General features: G+C 52.0%; 1 protein-coding gene across 1 annotated transcript in view; it reads left to right on the top strand.

Moving 5' to 3' along the window:
- The first annotated feature begins 194 nt into the window (after positions 1 to 194).
- LRRC75A (leucine rich repeat containing 75A) overlaps positions 195 to 15,704 on the top strand; it is a 101,510-nt gene continuing 86,000 nt past the window's right edge. The window contains exon 1 of the mRNA XM_044675612.1: positions 195 to 485. Within this exon, the coding sequence (XP_044531547.1) occupies positions 195 to 485 (291 nt within the window). The remainder of the gene's footprint in view (positions 486 to 15,704) is intronic.

Below are 15,704 nucleotides of genomic sequence, written 5' to 3'. Positions count from 1 at the left end.
GGGCGGCCGAGGGCGGGAGCTGCGGCCCCGCTCGTGGCCCCGAGTCGTTGGGTAGAACCCGAGAGGAGCGGAGCTGAGAGGCTGAGGAGGAGGAGGAGGAGGAGGAGGAGCAGCAGCAGCAGCAGCAGCACCGAGCTGAGCCCGGGGATGGAGCAGCCGGCGGCGGCGGCCCGGCGCTGAAGCGCGCCACAGGCATGGGCACCCGGCAGACCAAGGGCAGCCTGGCCGAGAGCCCTGGCGCGCCCCCCGCCGCCGCCGCTACGGCCACGGCAGCTCCCCGCCGCCGGAGCTCGGCCCGCGAGCGGGGCGACTTGTGGGCGGCGCTGCTGCTGCGCTCCGGGGACAAGGCGGCCCGCGCCGGGGCTGGGGCCGGAGCCGGCCTGCCCCCCTACCATAGGCGGGTGGGCATGATCCAGGAGCTGCTGGCGCTCGTGCGCCAGGGACGCCAGGACGAGGCCGGAGAGCTGCTCCGCAACCTGCGCCAGGTGAGAGCCTGCGGGGGTCGGTCGGGGGGCGCACGGGGTGGGGGAGCCCAGAGGAAGGCGCAGGGCAGGGGGCGCCCGAGAATGCCGCTGGAGGCGGGGCAGAGTCCCAGGCCTCGCGCTCCCGGGGTGGGGATGCCTGATAGAGATGGTGCTGGGGGCCCCCTGGTAGCACAGCCCGGGTGGGGGGCGGGATCCCCTGCCCGCTGCCCTGGCTGCGCCCTCTCCAGGGGGATGCCCAGGTTTGCTGCTGTCGCTTGGCGCCTCTAGCAGAGGGAGGGGCGCGAGCCTGGGGGGGGGGGGCGGGGATCCCAGCTGGTTGGGAAGAGGCTGTGTTCGCTCTCCATATCAAAGGGCTCGGTGTGTTAGGCTAGGAGAGAGGGGGTGACTAGATAAGGACAGGCAGGGAGAGGGAGGGTGGTTTACTGGCTCCACATTTGTCCGACCGGTCTCTGGGGTTCTTCTGGGCCCAGGGACAGGAGCCTGATCAAGGAGTGGAGACCAGGACCTGGAAAGCCTGGGGAGTCCTCATCACCTGGACCCTCCTGGTTTTCTGGGTTCCATTTTCTCCAGCTGCTTCTCCCAGAGCTTTAGTGTAGCCCGCACAAGGCACTTGGGGAGGGCGCTCCGGGGCCTGAGGGGATCGCAGATCTGGTCTGGACTCTCTCCTGCCCACCTGTACCCACTTATACACGGGGGCTGGGAGCTGGAGATAGCTGGGCTTCAGTGCCCTCTAGGCTGTGCTAGGAAGGGATGAAGAGAGAAGGAGAAAGGCAGGATGCTGCTGAGGAAGAAGTGAGCTAAATGGGGATGTCCCCCTCCAGCCCAGTATGGTCGGAGCTCACCCTTTGCACATTTTCACACACACACACACACACACACACACACACACACACACACACACACCCTCCCCACTGGCTGTCTTGTAGCCCTACAAGAGTATGTATGAGCTTCATTCGCCCAGAGCTTGTGGTGCAGTGGAGAGAAGCCTTCCTTGGAGTCAGGATGGCTGGAGTCTAGCTGTGCTGGGTGACCTCAGTCAAATCCCTTCCCCTTTCTGGGCTTCAAGATGAAGAAGGATGTGGACTGGTGGACTGAGTTTCCTCCTGCTTCTAGCTTTCTGTGGCTCCAACCAGCAAGGAAAGAGTTAGAGAAGGGAGGGAGAACAGGGAGTTCTGTTCAGAGGCGGGCTTCCTGCTAAAAAAAAAAAAAAAAAAGCACCGGGGAGCAGAGCTCCCTTCCATGGTGGTTCTTAGAAACAAGGGCTCTGTCTGGGCTTCTGTGCTGCCTGTGGCTGTTTCTTATGGCGAGGAGCTGCCTGACTGTCCTCTGAGCTCTCAGCTGATGCCTTTTGGTCCCAGAGCCCCAACCAGTGCCTGCAGGAGACATGCAGGCTGCTGCTTCTGACGAGATGGTGTCTAGTCCACCCTGATGTGATTTGTCTGCTGTTCCCTTCACTTCCTCCCGGAGGTGGAGGTGCTGGTGGGGTGAACGTTATATGCTAGGAGGTAGCAGACAGGTCTTCATGGCCCAACAGTGGCAGGCGAATTCCCTGTCCTCCGCCTCCTCTTCCCCTAATGGTGCTGTTCTGGCTCCAAGGATTCCCCTAAATTCCCAGTCCTGAGGGGAAGAAATCCCTTCTCCTTCCGGAGGTTCAGAGCTCCTCTGTAAAATGAGTTGGTTGGGGGTTCTTAACTTGAGGGTCCACTGAGAGCTTGGGGAGTCTGGGAACTTGGCTGGGGGAAGTGGCATCCTTCTTTTCCGCTCCCCTTTACTGAAATGTAGTCGTTATCTCAATTACTTAAAGCCATTATTCTGAGAGGGGGCAGCTGAGTGGCTCAGTGGATTGAGAGCCAGGCCTAGAGACTGGAGGTCCTAGGTTCAAGTCCGGCCTCGGACACTTCCAGCTGTGTGACCTTGGGCAAGTCACTTGACCCCTACTGCCCACCCTTACCACTCCTGGGCCAAGGACGGTCCCTAGCCCGGATGAAAAAAGGAGGAGGGTTGGGCGTGGGGCTAGCAACCCCACCCTGTAAAAACTACATCTGCTAAAGAAACTGCAATCTAAAGTAGGGGCAGCTGGGCTAGCTCAGTGGATTGAGAGCCAGGCCTAGAGACGAAAGGTCCTAGGTTCAAGTCCGGGCTCAGACACTTCCCAGCTGGGTGACCCTGAGCGACTGTGTGTCCCATCGCCTACTGGTTGTGGCCCTATGCTCCTAGAATGGAGTCCCAGGATTAAAAAAAAAAAAATTATTCTGAGAAGTCCACAGGCTTCATCAGGCTGCTCAAGGGATCCAGAGGCTTTTCTAGGCTGCTAAAGAAGGAAAGGTCCATGATATAAAAGAGGTGAAGAACTCTTGGCCTAGATGGTTTCTCAGGTTTCTTCCAGCCCTGACTTTTTATAGTTCTATGATACTATAAATTTATTGCCCGTTGTGTTCATTAACCACTGAAAAGCCCCTGCTGTCCTAATATCTTTATGAAAAGAGGAGCAAAGAACCAGAAGACTGGAGATCTGGAGTCAGTTCATCAGCTGAATGACCTTGGACAAGTCCCTTTACCCTTCCAGGGCTCAGTTTCCTCCTCTGTCAAATAGGGGAAGAGGGTTAGAGGAAGATGCTCCCTAAGGTCCCCTCCTATTCCCATGCCCCCTGATTCCATGGTTTTGTAACAGTCGTTCCTTATATGAGGACACATATACTTCTGTCCATTGAAACTCCATTGCCATTGGCACCTTTTAGTGGCCAGAGCGCCAGATGGCAAATTTGGGAGCTGAGGGTTCTGGGTGTGTGTGTGTGTGTGTGTGTGTGTGTGTGTGTGTGTGTGTGTTAGTGTTAGTGTGTGTGTTAGTGCAGGGTGAGGGGAGAGAGAGAGAGAGAGAGAGAGAGCGCGCGCCTATGGCTCCTTCTTCAGAATAATTTTTAAATAAGTGAAGGAAATGCTCGATTTCCGTTAGTGATTAGTGAAAATAAAGATGTAACTTTTTTCCCTTCCGAGTTCACAGACCTCCCTCTCTCCCTCCCTCCCTCCCCTTCGGGTCCCCAGATACTGGGGCATCTTTCTGGTCTCTGACAGTCCTGAATCCTTCCAAACTGACTCTGACCTTTCGAAGTTGATTACAGGGAATCAGTCCTTCTCCACCAGGGAATCTGGGCTGGAAGGTCCAAAGTTGCCTGACCCAGGACAGCATTTCTTTGTTTATACATCATTTTCATTTCCTAAAACCATCACTGCTCCTGGCCCTATTTAATGACCTATTCCTTATTGGGGGGGGGGGGGGAGAGATAGCCGGGTGACCCAGTGGATTGAGAGCCAGGTCTAGAGACAGGAGGTCCTAGGTTCAAATCTGGCCTCAGACACTTCCCAGCTGTGTGACCCTGGGCAAGTCACTTAACCCCCCCTTGCCTAGCCCTTACCACCCTTCTGCCTTAGAGTGTTATTAATAGAAAGTAAGAGTTGTTTGTTGTTGTTTTTTTAAAGGGGGAAAGGGGAACAGTTTGACAAAACTGGTGAACGCATCGACAGAACGTGACTGTGTCTGCAGTGGCCCAGACCCGCAGCCCCCCGCTTCTGCAGGGGAGGGCAGAGTCTGTTTCTGCAGCAGCTTTTCTTCGGAGCGGGTCGCGGCCATTATAGGCACTCCATGTTCAGTTACAGGACAGCATGTTGTAGTTCTGCCTGCTGATAAGAAGGAATGTTCTTTCTGGTTGCCCTCCTTGGAGAGCCATCAGAATTGGGCGAGGCAGGCCCTGCCTGTCAGGGCTCTCCCCAAAGGCAGAGGGATGGCCCGAATGCCCTGACGAGGAGTTGGTGGCTGTGGCGCTGGCCGGCATTCCTCAGCTAGTTTCTGCTCCTGTTTCTGTAGAGCTCAGCCGGGTTAGCCAGGTGGGTGTGTCTTGCTAAGCTATGAGCTCCAGTGGTCAGAGGGAGGCAGGAATGCAGGGAGACCAGAGGCCCAGAGCCAGGAGTCAGATTCTGCTCTAAGTCCTGAACCTTAACTCCCCGGAGGGGGGGGGGGGGCCCTGGATGAAGTCATCGGACAGCTCTGGGCCTCGGGTTTTCCACCCACTTCAGACAGTGTTTTTCTGATTGCTCTGAGCCCAGAGGACTGAGGAATCACTTGCAAATGTTAATAGTAAAGACAGAAAGAGGCTGGTCCTTGAGAGTGGAAAGGGCTCTGGGTTTGGAAGCGGAAGATCTAGGTTCAAATTCCATTGACTGTTTGACCCTGGCAAAGTCATTTCCTTTCTCAGACCTTTGGTTGGCTCAGCTGTAAAATAAAGGGATTGGGTGAGATTTTTTTAAATGTCCCTTAGGATGGATCAAAGCAGTCGAGCTGCGAGGGACCTTCGTGGTCATCTTGTCCAGCCCTTAAAAAAAACACACCCACAAAAAAAACCCCTCACCTTCTGTCTTCGAATTGATACTGAGTTTTGGTTCCAAGGCAGAAGAGTGGTAAGGGCTAGGCAATGGGGGTCAAGTGACTTGCCCAGGGTCACACAGCTAGGAAGTGGCTGAAGCCAGATTTAAACCCAGGACCTCCTGTCTCCAGGCCTGCCTCTCAATCTGCTGAGCCACCCAGCTGCTCCCCACAGGGGCTTTAGCATGAGCCATTCACAACAAAATTCACTCCCATTTGGCATTGCAAGTGGGCTTTCCTAGCTTTAAAGAATATGTGCATTTAATATTACTCTTTAATAACATTATTAACTGTAGTTAATAATTAACTGTAGTTAAGTAGTTCAATCCCCTCTATATATCTTTGCCCTGGGCACCTGCCCACATTGCCTACCCTTAGTCCCACAGTCTGGGTTGTCCATAAACCAGAAGTCACAAACCATCCAAAGGGTTCTTTCATGGCAGGCTGTAACCTATCCGAGGGTGGTTGGTCCGTGTGTGCACAGAGGAGGGAGGGACCAAAAGGCTTGATGCTTTACCTGATTGGCTCCTGTTGAAGGACCTGCTGCAAGCTTAGCTGCTGTCAGGGAGAGACACCGGCTCCCCTCAGCCTCCTGGCCTGCCTCAAGGATGGAGGCTGGATTGAATCAAATAGAGATGGGGTTGAGGCCCTGGGACATGGGTGGGAATCCCACCTCTCGTACTTACTCTGTGTGTGCATGTGTGACCTGGAGCAAGCTGCCTCCCTCCTCTGTGCCTCTGGGTCAGAGAGGTCTGGGCTTAGCTGATCTCAAAGCACCCTTCCAGCTCTGAATGCTCTGGAGCCTGGAAATAGTTTGGGCAGCCTCCTTGAGTGAGTGTTTGGAGGCCTTCAGAAAATGTGGAGGGCAAAAGAGATGGCAGTAGCCCCTGGAGGGCTTTCTGGAGGAGGCAGGCTTTGGAAGATGAGCAGGATTTGAAGAGCACAGAGAATGGAGGGGTTCAGGCAACAAGCAAAGGGCTGAAAGTAGGAAGGAGGGAGAGTGAGGAGACCAAAGTGTCTGAGCAGGGCATGAGGATAGTCTGCATCAAGCTTCATCTGCGGTATTTGGTTCTGGGTGCCCCATTTTTTTTAACCCTTACCTTTCACCTTAGAATCGACACTGTGAATTGGTTCTAAGGCAGAAGAGTGATCAGGGCTAGGCAATGAGGGTTAAGTGACTTGCCCAGGGTCACACGGCTAGAAAGTGTCTGAGGCCAGATTTGGACCCAGGACCTCCCATCTCTGGGCCTGACTCTCATTCCTCTGGGTCACCTAACTGCCCCCTGGGTGCCCCATTATAGGAAGAACAGACACGAGCACCAAAGCATCAGGGTATCCAGGATGGTGAAGGACCATGAAATGGTGCCATGTGAAGATGGGTTAAAAAATGGTGATGTTTAGCCTGGAGCTAAGAAGAATCAGGGGAGAAGGTTCAAGAAGATAATGGGCGAGGGGCAGCTGGGTGGCTCAGTAGATAGAGAGGCAGGCTTGGAGATGGGAGGTACTAGGTTCAAATCTGGCCATAAACATTTCTTAGCTGTGTGACCCTGGGCAAGTCACTCCCCCCCCCCATTGCCCAGCCCTTACCCCTCTTCTGCGTTGGAACCCATCCATAGTATTGATTCTGGGATGGAAGATAAGGGCTTCAAAAAAAAGTTGACCAGCTGTTATATGGAAGAAAAGTTCAGCTTGTTCCTTTTGGCCTTCGAGGGAAGAACCAGGAAGAGTTGAGGGGAGGCAACAGATGATCTGATTTCTGCTCCTCATGAAAAAAGCCTTCCTCATAGATAGAGCTCTCCCAAAGTGAAAAGGCGTTTCCTTGGGGAAGTAGTGAGTTCCCCCTCCATGAAAGTATTCAAGCAAAGACTGTATTATCGCTTGTTGGGATACTTTTCAGAGTTTACAGTTGGGCCAGATGGCCGCTAAGGTCTCTTCCACACCTGAGCTTTAGTCACTATATGTTGGGTGTGTGGAGCTCAAGGTTGGCTGGGGAAGGAGGGTCCAGCTCACTGGAGGTTCTGGAAGTCAGGAAGCAGGAATCATGTCTGGTGAAGTGCTCAATAGGGAGCCATTGTGGGGTTTGGAGCAGGGGAGTGAAATGATGAGAGAGGTGCTTGTCAACTAGATATAATGGTCGTGCCCTCCATCCCCAAGGTAGGGTGGGCACTTACTGTGTCTCAAGCAGCAGGAGATTCTGGGGCAGCTAGGGGGCTCAGTGGGGAGAGAGCCAGCCTAGAGACAAGAAGATCCAGGTTCCAGTGTGGCCTCAGACACTTCCTAGCTGGGTGACCCTGGGCAAGTCACTTAACCCTCATTGCCTAGCCCTTACCACTTATCTGCCTTGGAACCAATACACACAGGATTGATTTTAAGATGGAAGGGAAGGGGTTAAAACTTTTTTCAAGGGAGTGGGGGCTCTCCTTTACCCAGAATTCCTTCCATTCCTGATTCTATTTGTCAGAAGCCTCCCCATCCTTCCAAACCCTGCTCAAGAGCTACAGTTCCCTCCCAGTGCCCCCTGCCTCTCCTGGCAGGCATTTCTCTTTCTTCTGGACTCCCTGCTCCGAACACTCTGCTTGGCCTTAGGACTTATCACTTTCTGCCTTGCATTCTGGGAATAATGATAATAACACTAGCTCATGTTTTCTTTAGCATTCTAAGGTCGGCAAAGTCTTTTAACCCTGTGGGGCAAGGACTGCAAATCTGTTTGTCCCCATTTTACAGATGAGGATGTGGTGGCCCAGGGAGGCTCATGCATGCTCTAAGCATTGGAGCTAGGATTCAGACCCAAGCAGCTGGCATAATGGTTAGAACACTGACCTTGGAGTCAGGCTGAGATCCAGTTCAAATCATCAGATGCTGTCCATCCGGCAGTGTGGGCTGGACAAAATCCCTTCAATTTCCTCATTGGTAAAGGAAGGAAGTTGGGCCTTGAAGGGCCTTTCCAGGCTGAAATCTGTAATCCTGAGACTCCAAAGCCTGTGGTCTGTCTCTCCTGGTAGGCCATCCGTCTTCTGCGTGGTACATTTGCTGCCTGTTGTCTCCGATCATCAAGGATACAAACCATGCTTCTGACGTTCCTTGGAGCCCCAGTGCTTAGTATGCATTGGGCACATAGTAGGCGCCTAATAAATGTTTCTTGACTGACTGCCTGAGCATCAGGTGGCCTTTCCTAGGTAGCTCCCCCACAGCCGGTAGGCAGGTAATAACTATTTGGTGAATGAATAAATTGGATGCCCAGCTGAAGTGGCAGAGAGAGATGAATGGAGGGAGGAGAGCTTTCTGCGTTAAAATGGAAATATGGGCATTTGCCAGTGTGTCCTGGCGACTACAGGGCTGCCCAGTGACTGATAGTGTGGAGCTTTGGAACTCTGCCTCAGCAAGGCGATGGAGGGCAGCAGAGGGGAGCAGCACCAAGGCGGGCAGGGGCTGATGAGGGATGGAGTTGGGGTTGGGGATAGCCTGAAGAAGATCCTGCAGAGAAATGGGGGCTCGAGGCAATCTAGGATGAGCTGACTCAGAGTTGAGTCTGGGGACACCTTCACCAAAAATACTGAAGCTTAAAAGTACAGAGCTGGAAAGTGTCCGAGGTTGGATTTGAACCCAGCTCTTCCTGACTCCAAGCCTAGCACTCCGTCTGCTACACCAGACCTGTGCTTCTTGAAGAGGCTGATGGATGTGTCCAAGTCGTGATTCATAGAGAGGGTGGATTTCCCTGATCTTGAGTAGATCCCAGAATTCCCTGTGGGGAAAGTAGAGTATTTTCCAGAGCTGGCTGGCTTCCTGAGGCCATACTGTAAAACTCATTATTCTTGAATCTGTGAAAGGACTTGGGGGTCCGGGTAGGAGACCTCCCTCCTCTGGAACAGGCACAGAAACAGACTGGATTAGTACTTCATTTTTTTAAACCCTCACCTTCCATCTTAGACTCAATCCTGTGTAATGGTTCCAAAACAGAAGAGCTGTAAGAGTCAGGCAATGAGTATTAAGTGACTTGGCCAGGGTCCCACAGCCAGGGAGGGTTTGAGGTCAGATTTGAATCCAAGACCTCCCTTCCCTGGGCCTGGTTCTCTGTCCACTGAGCTGCCCCATCCTTCAGAAGAAACTGAGGCCCGAGAGAGGAAGTGGCTTAAGGTATGTTGGTTGGTAGATTTCAAGGGGGTCTGTGATCTTGGATTGGGGCTACGGGTGGGAATGACATCTTTATTTCAATATAACTGGCTTCCTTGGCAGGCCCTTGTGTTTTTATTTTTAAGCATTTAATAAGATTGTTTTGGGAAGGGTTCCATAGGCTTCAGATGGCCAAAGGAATCCGTGGCACAAAATAAGATCAGGAACCCTTGTTCTAGATAATCTAGACACAAGATCACAGATCTAAAGCTAAAGTGAGGAAGACTGTGATTGGCAAACCTCCAGCCCACTGCCCTTCTTTGTCGTCCCATCTTCAGAACTCTGGGATCAGAGAGTGCTTGCAACTGGAAGGGGCACCAGTGAGCTTTATTTTTTAATCTGTTCATTTGAATTTTATTTTTATTGTGAATTCAATCATTAAGAAACCCAAACACTTGAATATACAAAGAAAAAAAGAGAAGATTCTGTAGGAAACCAGAAACTTCTGTTCTATGTAGCTTGTTTGTTGTGAAAAGTACATATTAAATTGAGCAAAGTGGTAATAAAATTGCCCTGTTTGTTTTTGTTCCCCTGAGAACTCGTTTGGCTTTTTCAGTGTATTTTTTTTTTAGTATTTTATTGACCTTTTTTTCCCTATCTCTAGTGATACCTGATAACTCATTCCCCTCATGAAAGCCCCCATTTGCAACAAATACTCCCACCCCCATTTTACAGAGGAGATGACTGAGACTTAGAAAGGGTAAAGGACTTACCCAGGGTCATTAATGCACCAGTGAGTGGCAAAGACAGAGTTTAGAACCAGATCTTCTGGGGGCAGCTGGGTAGCTCAGTGGAGTGAGAGTCAGGCCTAGAGACAGGAGGTCCTAGGTTCAAACCTGGCCTCAGCCACTTCCCAGCTGTGTGACCCTGGGCAAGTCACTTGACCCCCATTGCCCACCCTTACCAATCTTCCACCTATGAGACAATACACCAAAGTACAAGGGTTAAAAAAAAATTAAAAAAAAAAAACAGATCTTCTAAGTTGAGTGTCTTTCCCTCTGCCCCAGTTGGTTGAACCAAAGGGACTTTCGGAGTGTGAGCAAGTTGGACTGGGGAGGGTGAGAGTATGGAGAGTGATAGGACCATTAGCCATTGTTCTAGCAATGACCTTTGAGGGCTCATGAGCTGTGAGGATGGCCATGACTTCAGTGAAGAACAGAGTCCACTCTCCAGGCCCCAGCAAGAGTTTCAAGAAGTTTCCAGGAGTGATCCAGAGCACTCGGTCCACGGAAGCACGTGTCCCTCCCAGAAGACAGTTTCTTTCCTCATTTCCTCCCGGGGAGGCTGTGCCTTAGAGCAGGTTTGGCGATGATTATAGAGGTGATGAGGGGCCACTTAAAAAAAGATGCTTTTTTAAGGGGGAACCACACGTGACTCTAGAGTGGATTTAGAGTCAGGAAACCCTGGGTTCAAATCTTCCCTAAGATACTTGCTAGCTGTATGATGCTGGGCAACTGATTTAAGTTGTCTGTGCCTCAGTTTCCTCCTCGGTAAAATGAGGAGATTGTACTTGATAGCATCTGAGGTCCGTCTAAGAGAGCACATTCTCATTGCCTGGGTGACCTTGAGCAGCAAGTCACATTTCCTCCTGGAGTCTTGCTTTGGCTGCCAAATGAGGGCATTGGCCTAAGGTTCCTTCTACCTTCCAGCTCTAAACCTTTGTTTTCTCGGCAGCTTTGCTCGCCTTTAAGAAAGAGATGAGCCCTTTGGGATCCCTTGGGAGGGGGGGTGTCAATCGTGTTGAGGTCCCTTTAGCTGGGAGTTAAAAATAGCTGCCTCAAAGTTAAAAACCATCTCCCTCTGCCCCTCGAGGACTAGGGGGATGAAGGAGGCATCATGGTACAGTGGGAAGAGCAGAGTTTGGAATTGGGAATTTCTTTTGTCATTTTTCCTGTTTCCTTTAATTTTCTGCTCAGTACCTAGCCTGTATATGGCACATAGTAGGCTCTTAATTAAAAAAAAAAGAATTTAGGGTTAGTATCTGAGGTCGAATTTGAACCCAGGACCTCCTATCTCTAGTCCTGGCTGCCCCAAGAATTCAAATTTATTCAGATTGGGAGCAAGGGCAAGGATAGCGGAGATGGGGGAATCTTGGTGATTTGGGCTAGCCAAGCCCCAGCTTCTTCAGATCTCAGCTCTGTCCTTTTCTACCTGTGGGATCTTAGCGAGACACAACTCCTTTGGGCTTCAGTTCTATAAAACGAGAGGGTTGGGTTCAGTGGCCTCAAAGGTCTCTTCCAGCTCAAAATCTATGATCTATAATTAGTTTCCAGAAACTGTTTCACTACTGGAGAAAGTTGGGATGGCTTCGAAGGTCAGGACCACAGCCTTGACTTGAGTCAGGCAGGATAGAGCTGGGTGGGGTGAATCAGGGCAGCTCACTTCAGGCCAAACCACCCCTCACTGGCTTCAGATTTTTGTCTCTTGAACTTTGGACATCGAGTGAATTCCAGAGGCAGGGCGTGGTTTCACATTGTGGGAGTGTGGACTTCCCGGGGACCGTGGCCTGTCCTCACTCTCCCTCAACTTCCATATCTACATATCTCAAGGTCTAATCTGTCCAAACCATCCCTTTCTCTCTCCATTCCCCTTTAAGCCACTGCCCTGGACCAGGTCCTCATCACCTCGCTATTGCACTAACCTCCTGGCTTCAAGTGTCTCCTGTCTCCCATCCGTCCTCCAAATGGCTGCCACATGGATATTCCTAGAACACAGGTCTGGCTGGGTCATTCCCCTGTTCAAGAGACTCCTATTTCCTGTGGGAGCCAATTCAGATCCTTCTGCTTAGCATGTGAAGCCCTTTTCTACCTGGTCTCATCCCACTTTTCTGGGCTTCTGGAGCCCGATTCCTCTTTCCATACTCTTGGATCCAGGGGCAGTGGCCCTCTCTCGGGTCCTCCCAAATGATGCTCCAGCATCCATCTTCATTGCCTTGCACACTTCACACACACACACACACACACACACACACACACACACACACACACACACACACACACACACCTGGAATGCACTCCTCACCACCGCTGCCACCTCCACTGACGCTTCCTTGCTTTCAAAGATCACCTCCAACACAACTTCCCACATAAAGAATTTCCTGACTTCCCCAGCCGCTAGTGACTCCCTCGGCACTAAATTACCTTGTCTTTATTTTGTACAAACTCAAACAGAGGCTCCCCTTACAGACCGGAAGCTCTTTGAGGGCAGGGATGGTTTCATTTTGGCCTTTGTGTTCCCCCAGGATCTAGCAGAATGCTTGGTCCATAAGAGTTTGTTTTTCTTGTTCAGCTGTTTTGGTTATATTCATTTCTTGATGACCCCATTTGGAGTTTTCTTGGCCAGGATACTGAAGTGGTTTGCCATTTCTTTCTCTAGCTTATTTGACAGACGAAGAAACTGAGGCAAAAAGGGTTAAGTGACTTGCCCAGGATCACAAAGCTAGTAAGTGCCCGAAGCAGGATTTGGACTCAGGTTGTGGCCTGACTCGAGGCCCTGCACTATCTATTGCACCACCTAGCTGCCCTTCATTTTTCATAAACATAAAACATAATAAATAATAAAACTTTGTTGATAGATTGGTTTCCTTAGCGTTTTAAGGTTTGTAGAATACTTATCTTGAAAAAAAAACACCTTGAGAATTAGGCATGATAAGTATTATTTCTCCTGTTTTACAGATGAGGAAACTGAGGGCTTACCTGGGGCTGTAACTTATTTCTCTAGAGGTTTAAAGCAAAGGGTTTTCTCTACCACAACCCTGGAGTGGGTTGGGGGCTGTATTATTTCCCTTCATTTTATAGGCCAGGAAACAAACTGAGAGGAGAGTAAATGGCCTTTGATCAAGCCAGCAGATGTCTGAGGCTGGATTCAAATCAAAAGTTTCCCGATGGGGACCCTAAAGAGCAGCATGAGGGTTGTAGGTCAGATCATTGACAGTAGCATAAGGTACTAGCAGGAGTTCCCTGAAGAAGTAGGGAAATGCTTTTCACTTCCTTTTAGGAACTGTGCAGTGGAAAAACTGGGGGTTCAGGAGACCTTCCTCAGCATCCTCCTTGACCACCCCCCAGTTCCCCTGGCTGTGTGCCCTTGATCCCTCTCTTTTTCCAGGTCTTAGGCGATCAAGAATAAAACATTTAGGAGGCCCAAAGAGCACTGGACATGGAGTCAGTCTCGAGTTCAAATCCCACCTCAGACACTTAGGACCAGTGTGACCCTGGGCAAGTCACTTGACTATTGTCTACCTCAGTTACCTCATCTGTAAAACGGGAATCGTACCCATCTCCTAGGACAGTTCTGAGGGTCCGATGAAATACTGGACAAATGACTATGTAGATGTGAGCAGTGGTGCTGATGCCAATGATGGCGACTCCCTGGCCCCTGTGGGTGGACTTTCTGGGTTCCCGTGATCAGCAGACAGCTTGGGGGGATCAGGAGCACGACCAGACCCCCCCTCCCAGTCTGGCTTGAGCTCAGTGCTGCCCTGTCCAGCTGGCCAAGGTACCCCCCCCTTCCTTGCTGCCCCCTCCCCTGAGCTGTGGCGTCTTTGAACCCGATCCGCTGGAGGCTGGGGGAGAGGCTTCCCCTCAGCTCTGTCCGCAAGGTCAGGCTCATTCTGGTGCCTCGAGGAGCCAGCCGGTGGCTGCTGCGGGGGCGGAGAGGCAGAGTCAGGGAGAGGGCTGGGAAGGAGGCAGCGGCGGCTGCTAATACTGCTAATGCTGCTGCTTGGCTCCCCCTCCCCCCCCTGGGGGAGGGGGCTGCTGAGACAGCAGGGAAGGGGGTTCCCCTCCCCAGAGGTGCTCACCTCCCCACCGTGCCACGTGGCTGAGGCTGGCTCGAGTCTGCCGTGCTGAAAAATAGGTCCAAGAATTTGCATTTGTACCGCCGAAGAGGAAATCCCTTTTGTCTGCTTCCTGCACTGGAGGGGACTGGCAGGGCAGCCTGGGGGAGGGGGTGCCGCCAGGGAGATCCCTTCTGCCGGATCGTGGGCACGCCGGCTGTGGCCGCGGGGGGAGGGAGCTGCCATCTCGCTTTCCTGCTCTCGCTCGGTGCCCCCAGAGCTAAGGCGAGGCTGTTTCCCTCCTCAGCTGGGAGAGCTCTCCAGCTGCTGACCTGAGCCGGATTCCTCCGCCGCTGCGCTCTTGGGGAAGGCATTAAGGGGCGGGGAGGGGGCTCTGGGGAGGGGGCGAGGAGGCTGCCGGCGGCGTGCTGAGGCTTTCTGTCCGTGACCTTCTGCTCCTTCCTTTCGGGGTCTCCATGATCCTGGATGCCCCTCTCTCAGGGCCATTGTCTGCTCCAATGGGAAATCAATAGCGTCCTGGCCAATAAGGATGTTGGGTCGTTGTCCAATCCTCCCCCCCTCCCCCTCGTCGTTGGCCTGGCTGGCTTCCTCTTTCTCACTCACTTTCCTCGTCTACAAAATGAGGGGCCTTGGCTCCCGAGGCCATCGAGGCCCCTCTGACTCTGGGACCTTCCAGCCTCCCTGGGCCTCCTCTCTCGCTGCCCCTTCTCTCTGCCTGCCTCCCCTTTGGCCACTGTCTCTCCTGTATCTGCAGAGTTCTTTGCAGGTCCTGGCCTCCTTGAGGGCCTTGGAATCTGGCCTCAGCTGGGATTTAGAACCTGGAAATGAATGTTAATTAGATGACAGACTGAATTTCCACCGACTGAATTTCCTTTACTAAAGACCTTTTAAGAATGGGAGAAACCAGAGGTACCTAAGGGGCTCAGCAGATGGAGAGCCAGGCCTAGAGACAGGAGGTCCTGGATTCAAATCTGGCCTCAGACACTTCCCAGCTGTGTGACCCTGGGCAAGTCACTTCACCCCCATTGCCTAGCCCTTACCACTCTTCTGCCTTGGAACCAATACATGGTATTGGTTCTAAGACTGAAGGAAAGGATTAAGAAAAACAAAACAAAACAAAAAGGAAGCCCTATTTGCACTGGGGGGAAGGCCTTCCTTTTAGGAAAAAGTGGGGAGAAGAAGCTGACCTCTAGAGGTAAGCCACCCCCTTTAATGTTGGCCTCCCCTCTTGCCTGACTCCAGGAACAGTCCTAACTGAGCAGGACAGAGGGGGCCCCATGGTCGAAAATGACTTTAGACTTCCCAGCAGACTGTCTCTGCCTCTGAAACCTGTACTCTGTTGGCTTGAGCAGAAAAAGTCAGCCTGATGGGCAAGCCCTTGGCACGACTAGCAGGGGGCTTGGAAGTGGGGAAAGCAAAGAGGAATAAAGATCCAACTGGGCAGGAGAGCCACAGTCTTGTGTGTGCCCCGTGCGGGGATGGGGGGGTTAGGGAGGGGTTGGCAGGAGGGGAAGAGGAGAGCAGCCAGGTGCTTGGAAAAGGTGGGAATGGGTTGCCTTCATTGAGTTAGTGGGCAGGAAGGGAAAACCAGCAGGAAAACCTGGGTTAGATCCTCAGTCTTAGCATGCCTGCCTGCCAGCTGTTCTAATGCAAATTCATTTTACTGCCTAAACTAATATAGAAAAGACCCAAGTCAGTATCATTCCAAATGGCTTTCAAACTTAATGATTCCTTCCTTCCTTCTTCCCTTCCTCTCTTCTTTCCTCCCTCCCTCCCTCCCTTTCTTCCTCCCTCCCTCCTTCCCTTTCTTCCTCCCTCCCTCCCTTTCTTCCTCCCT

This window comes from Gracilinanus agilis, chromosome 4, assembly GCF_016433145.1.
Source record: "Gracilinanus agilis isolate LMUSP501 chromosome 4, AgileGrace, whole genome shotgun sequence".
NCBI classification, from domain to species: domain Eukaryota; kingdom Metazoa; phylum Chordata; class Mammalia; order Didelphimorphia; family Didelphidae; genus Gracilinanus; species Gracilinanus agilis.
This window is presented reverse-complemented; position numbering and strand designations above follow the sequence as displayed.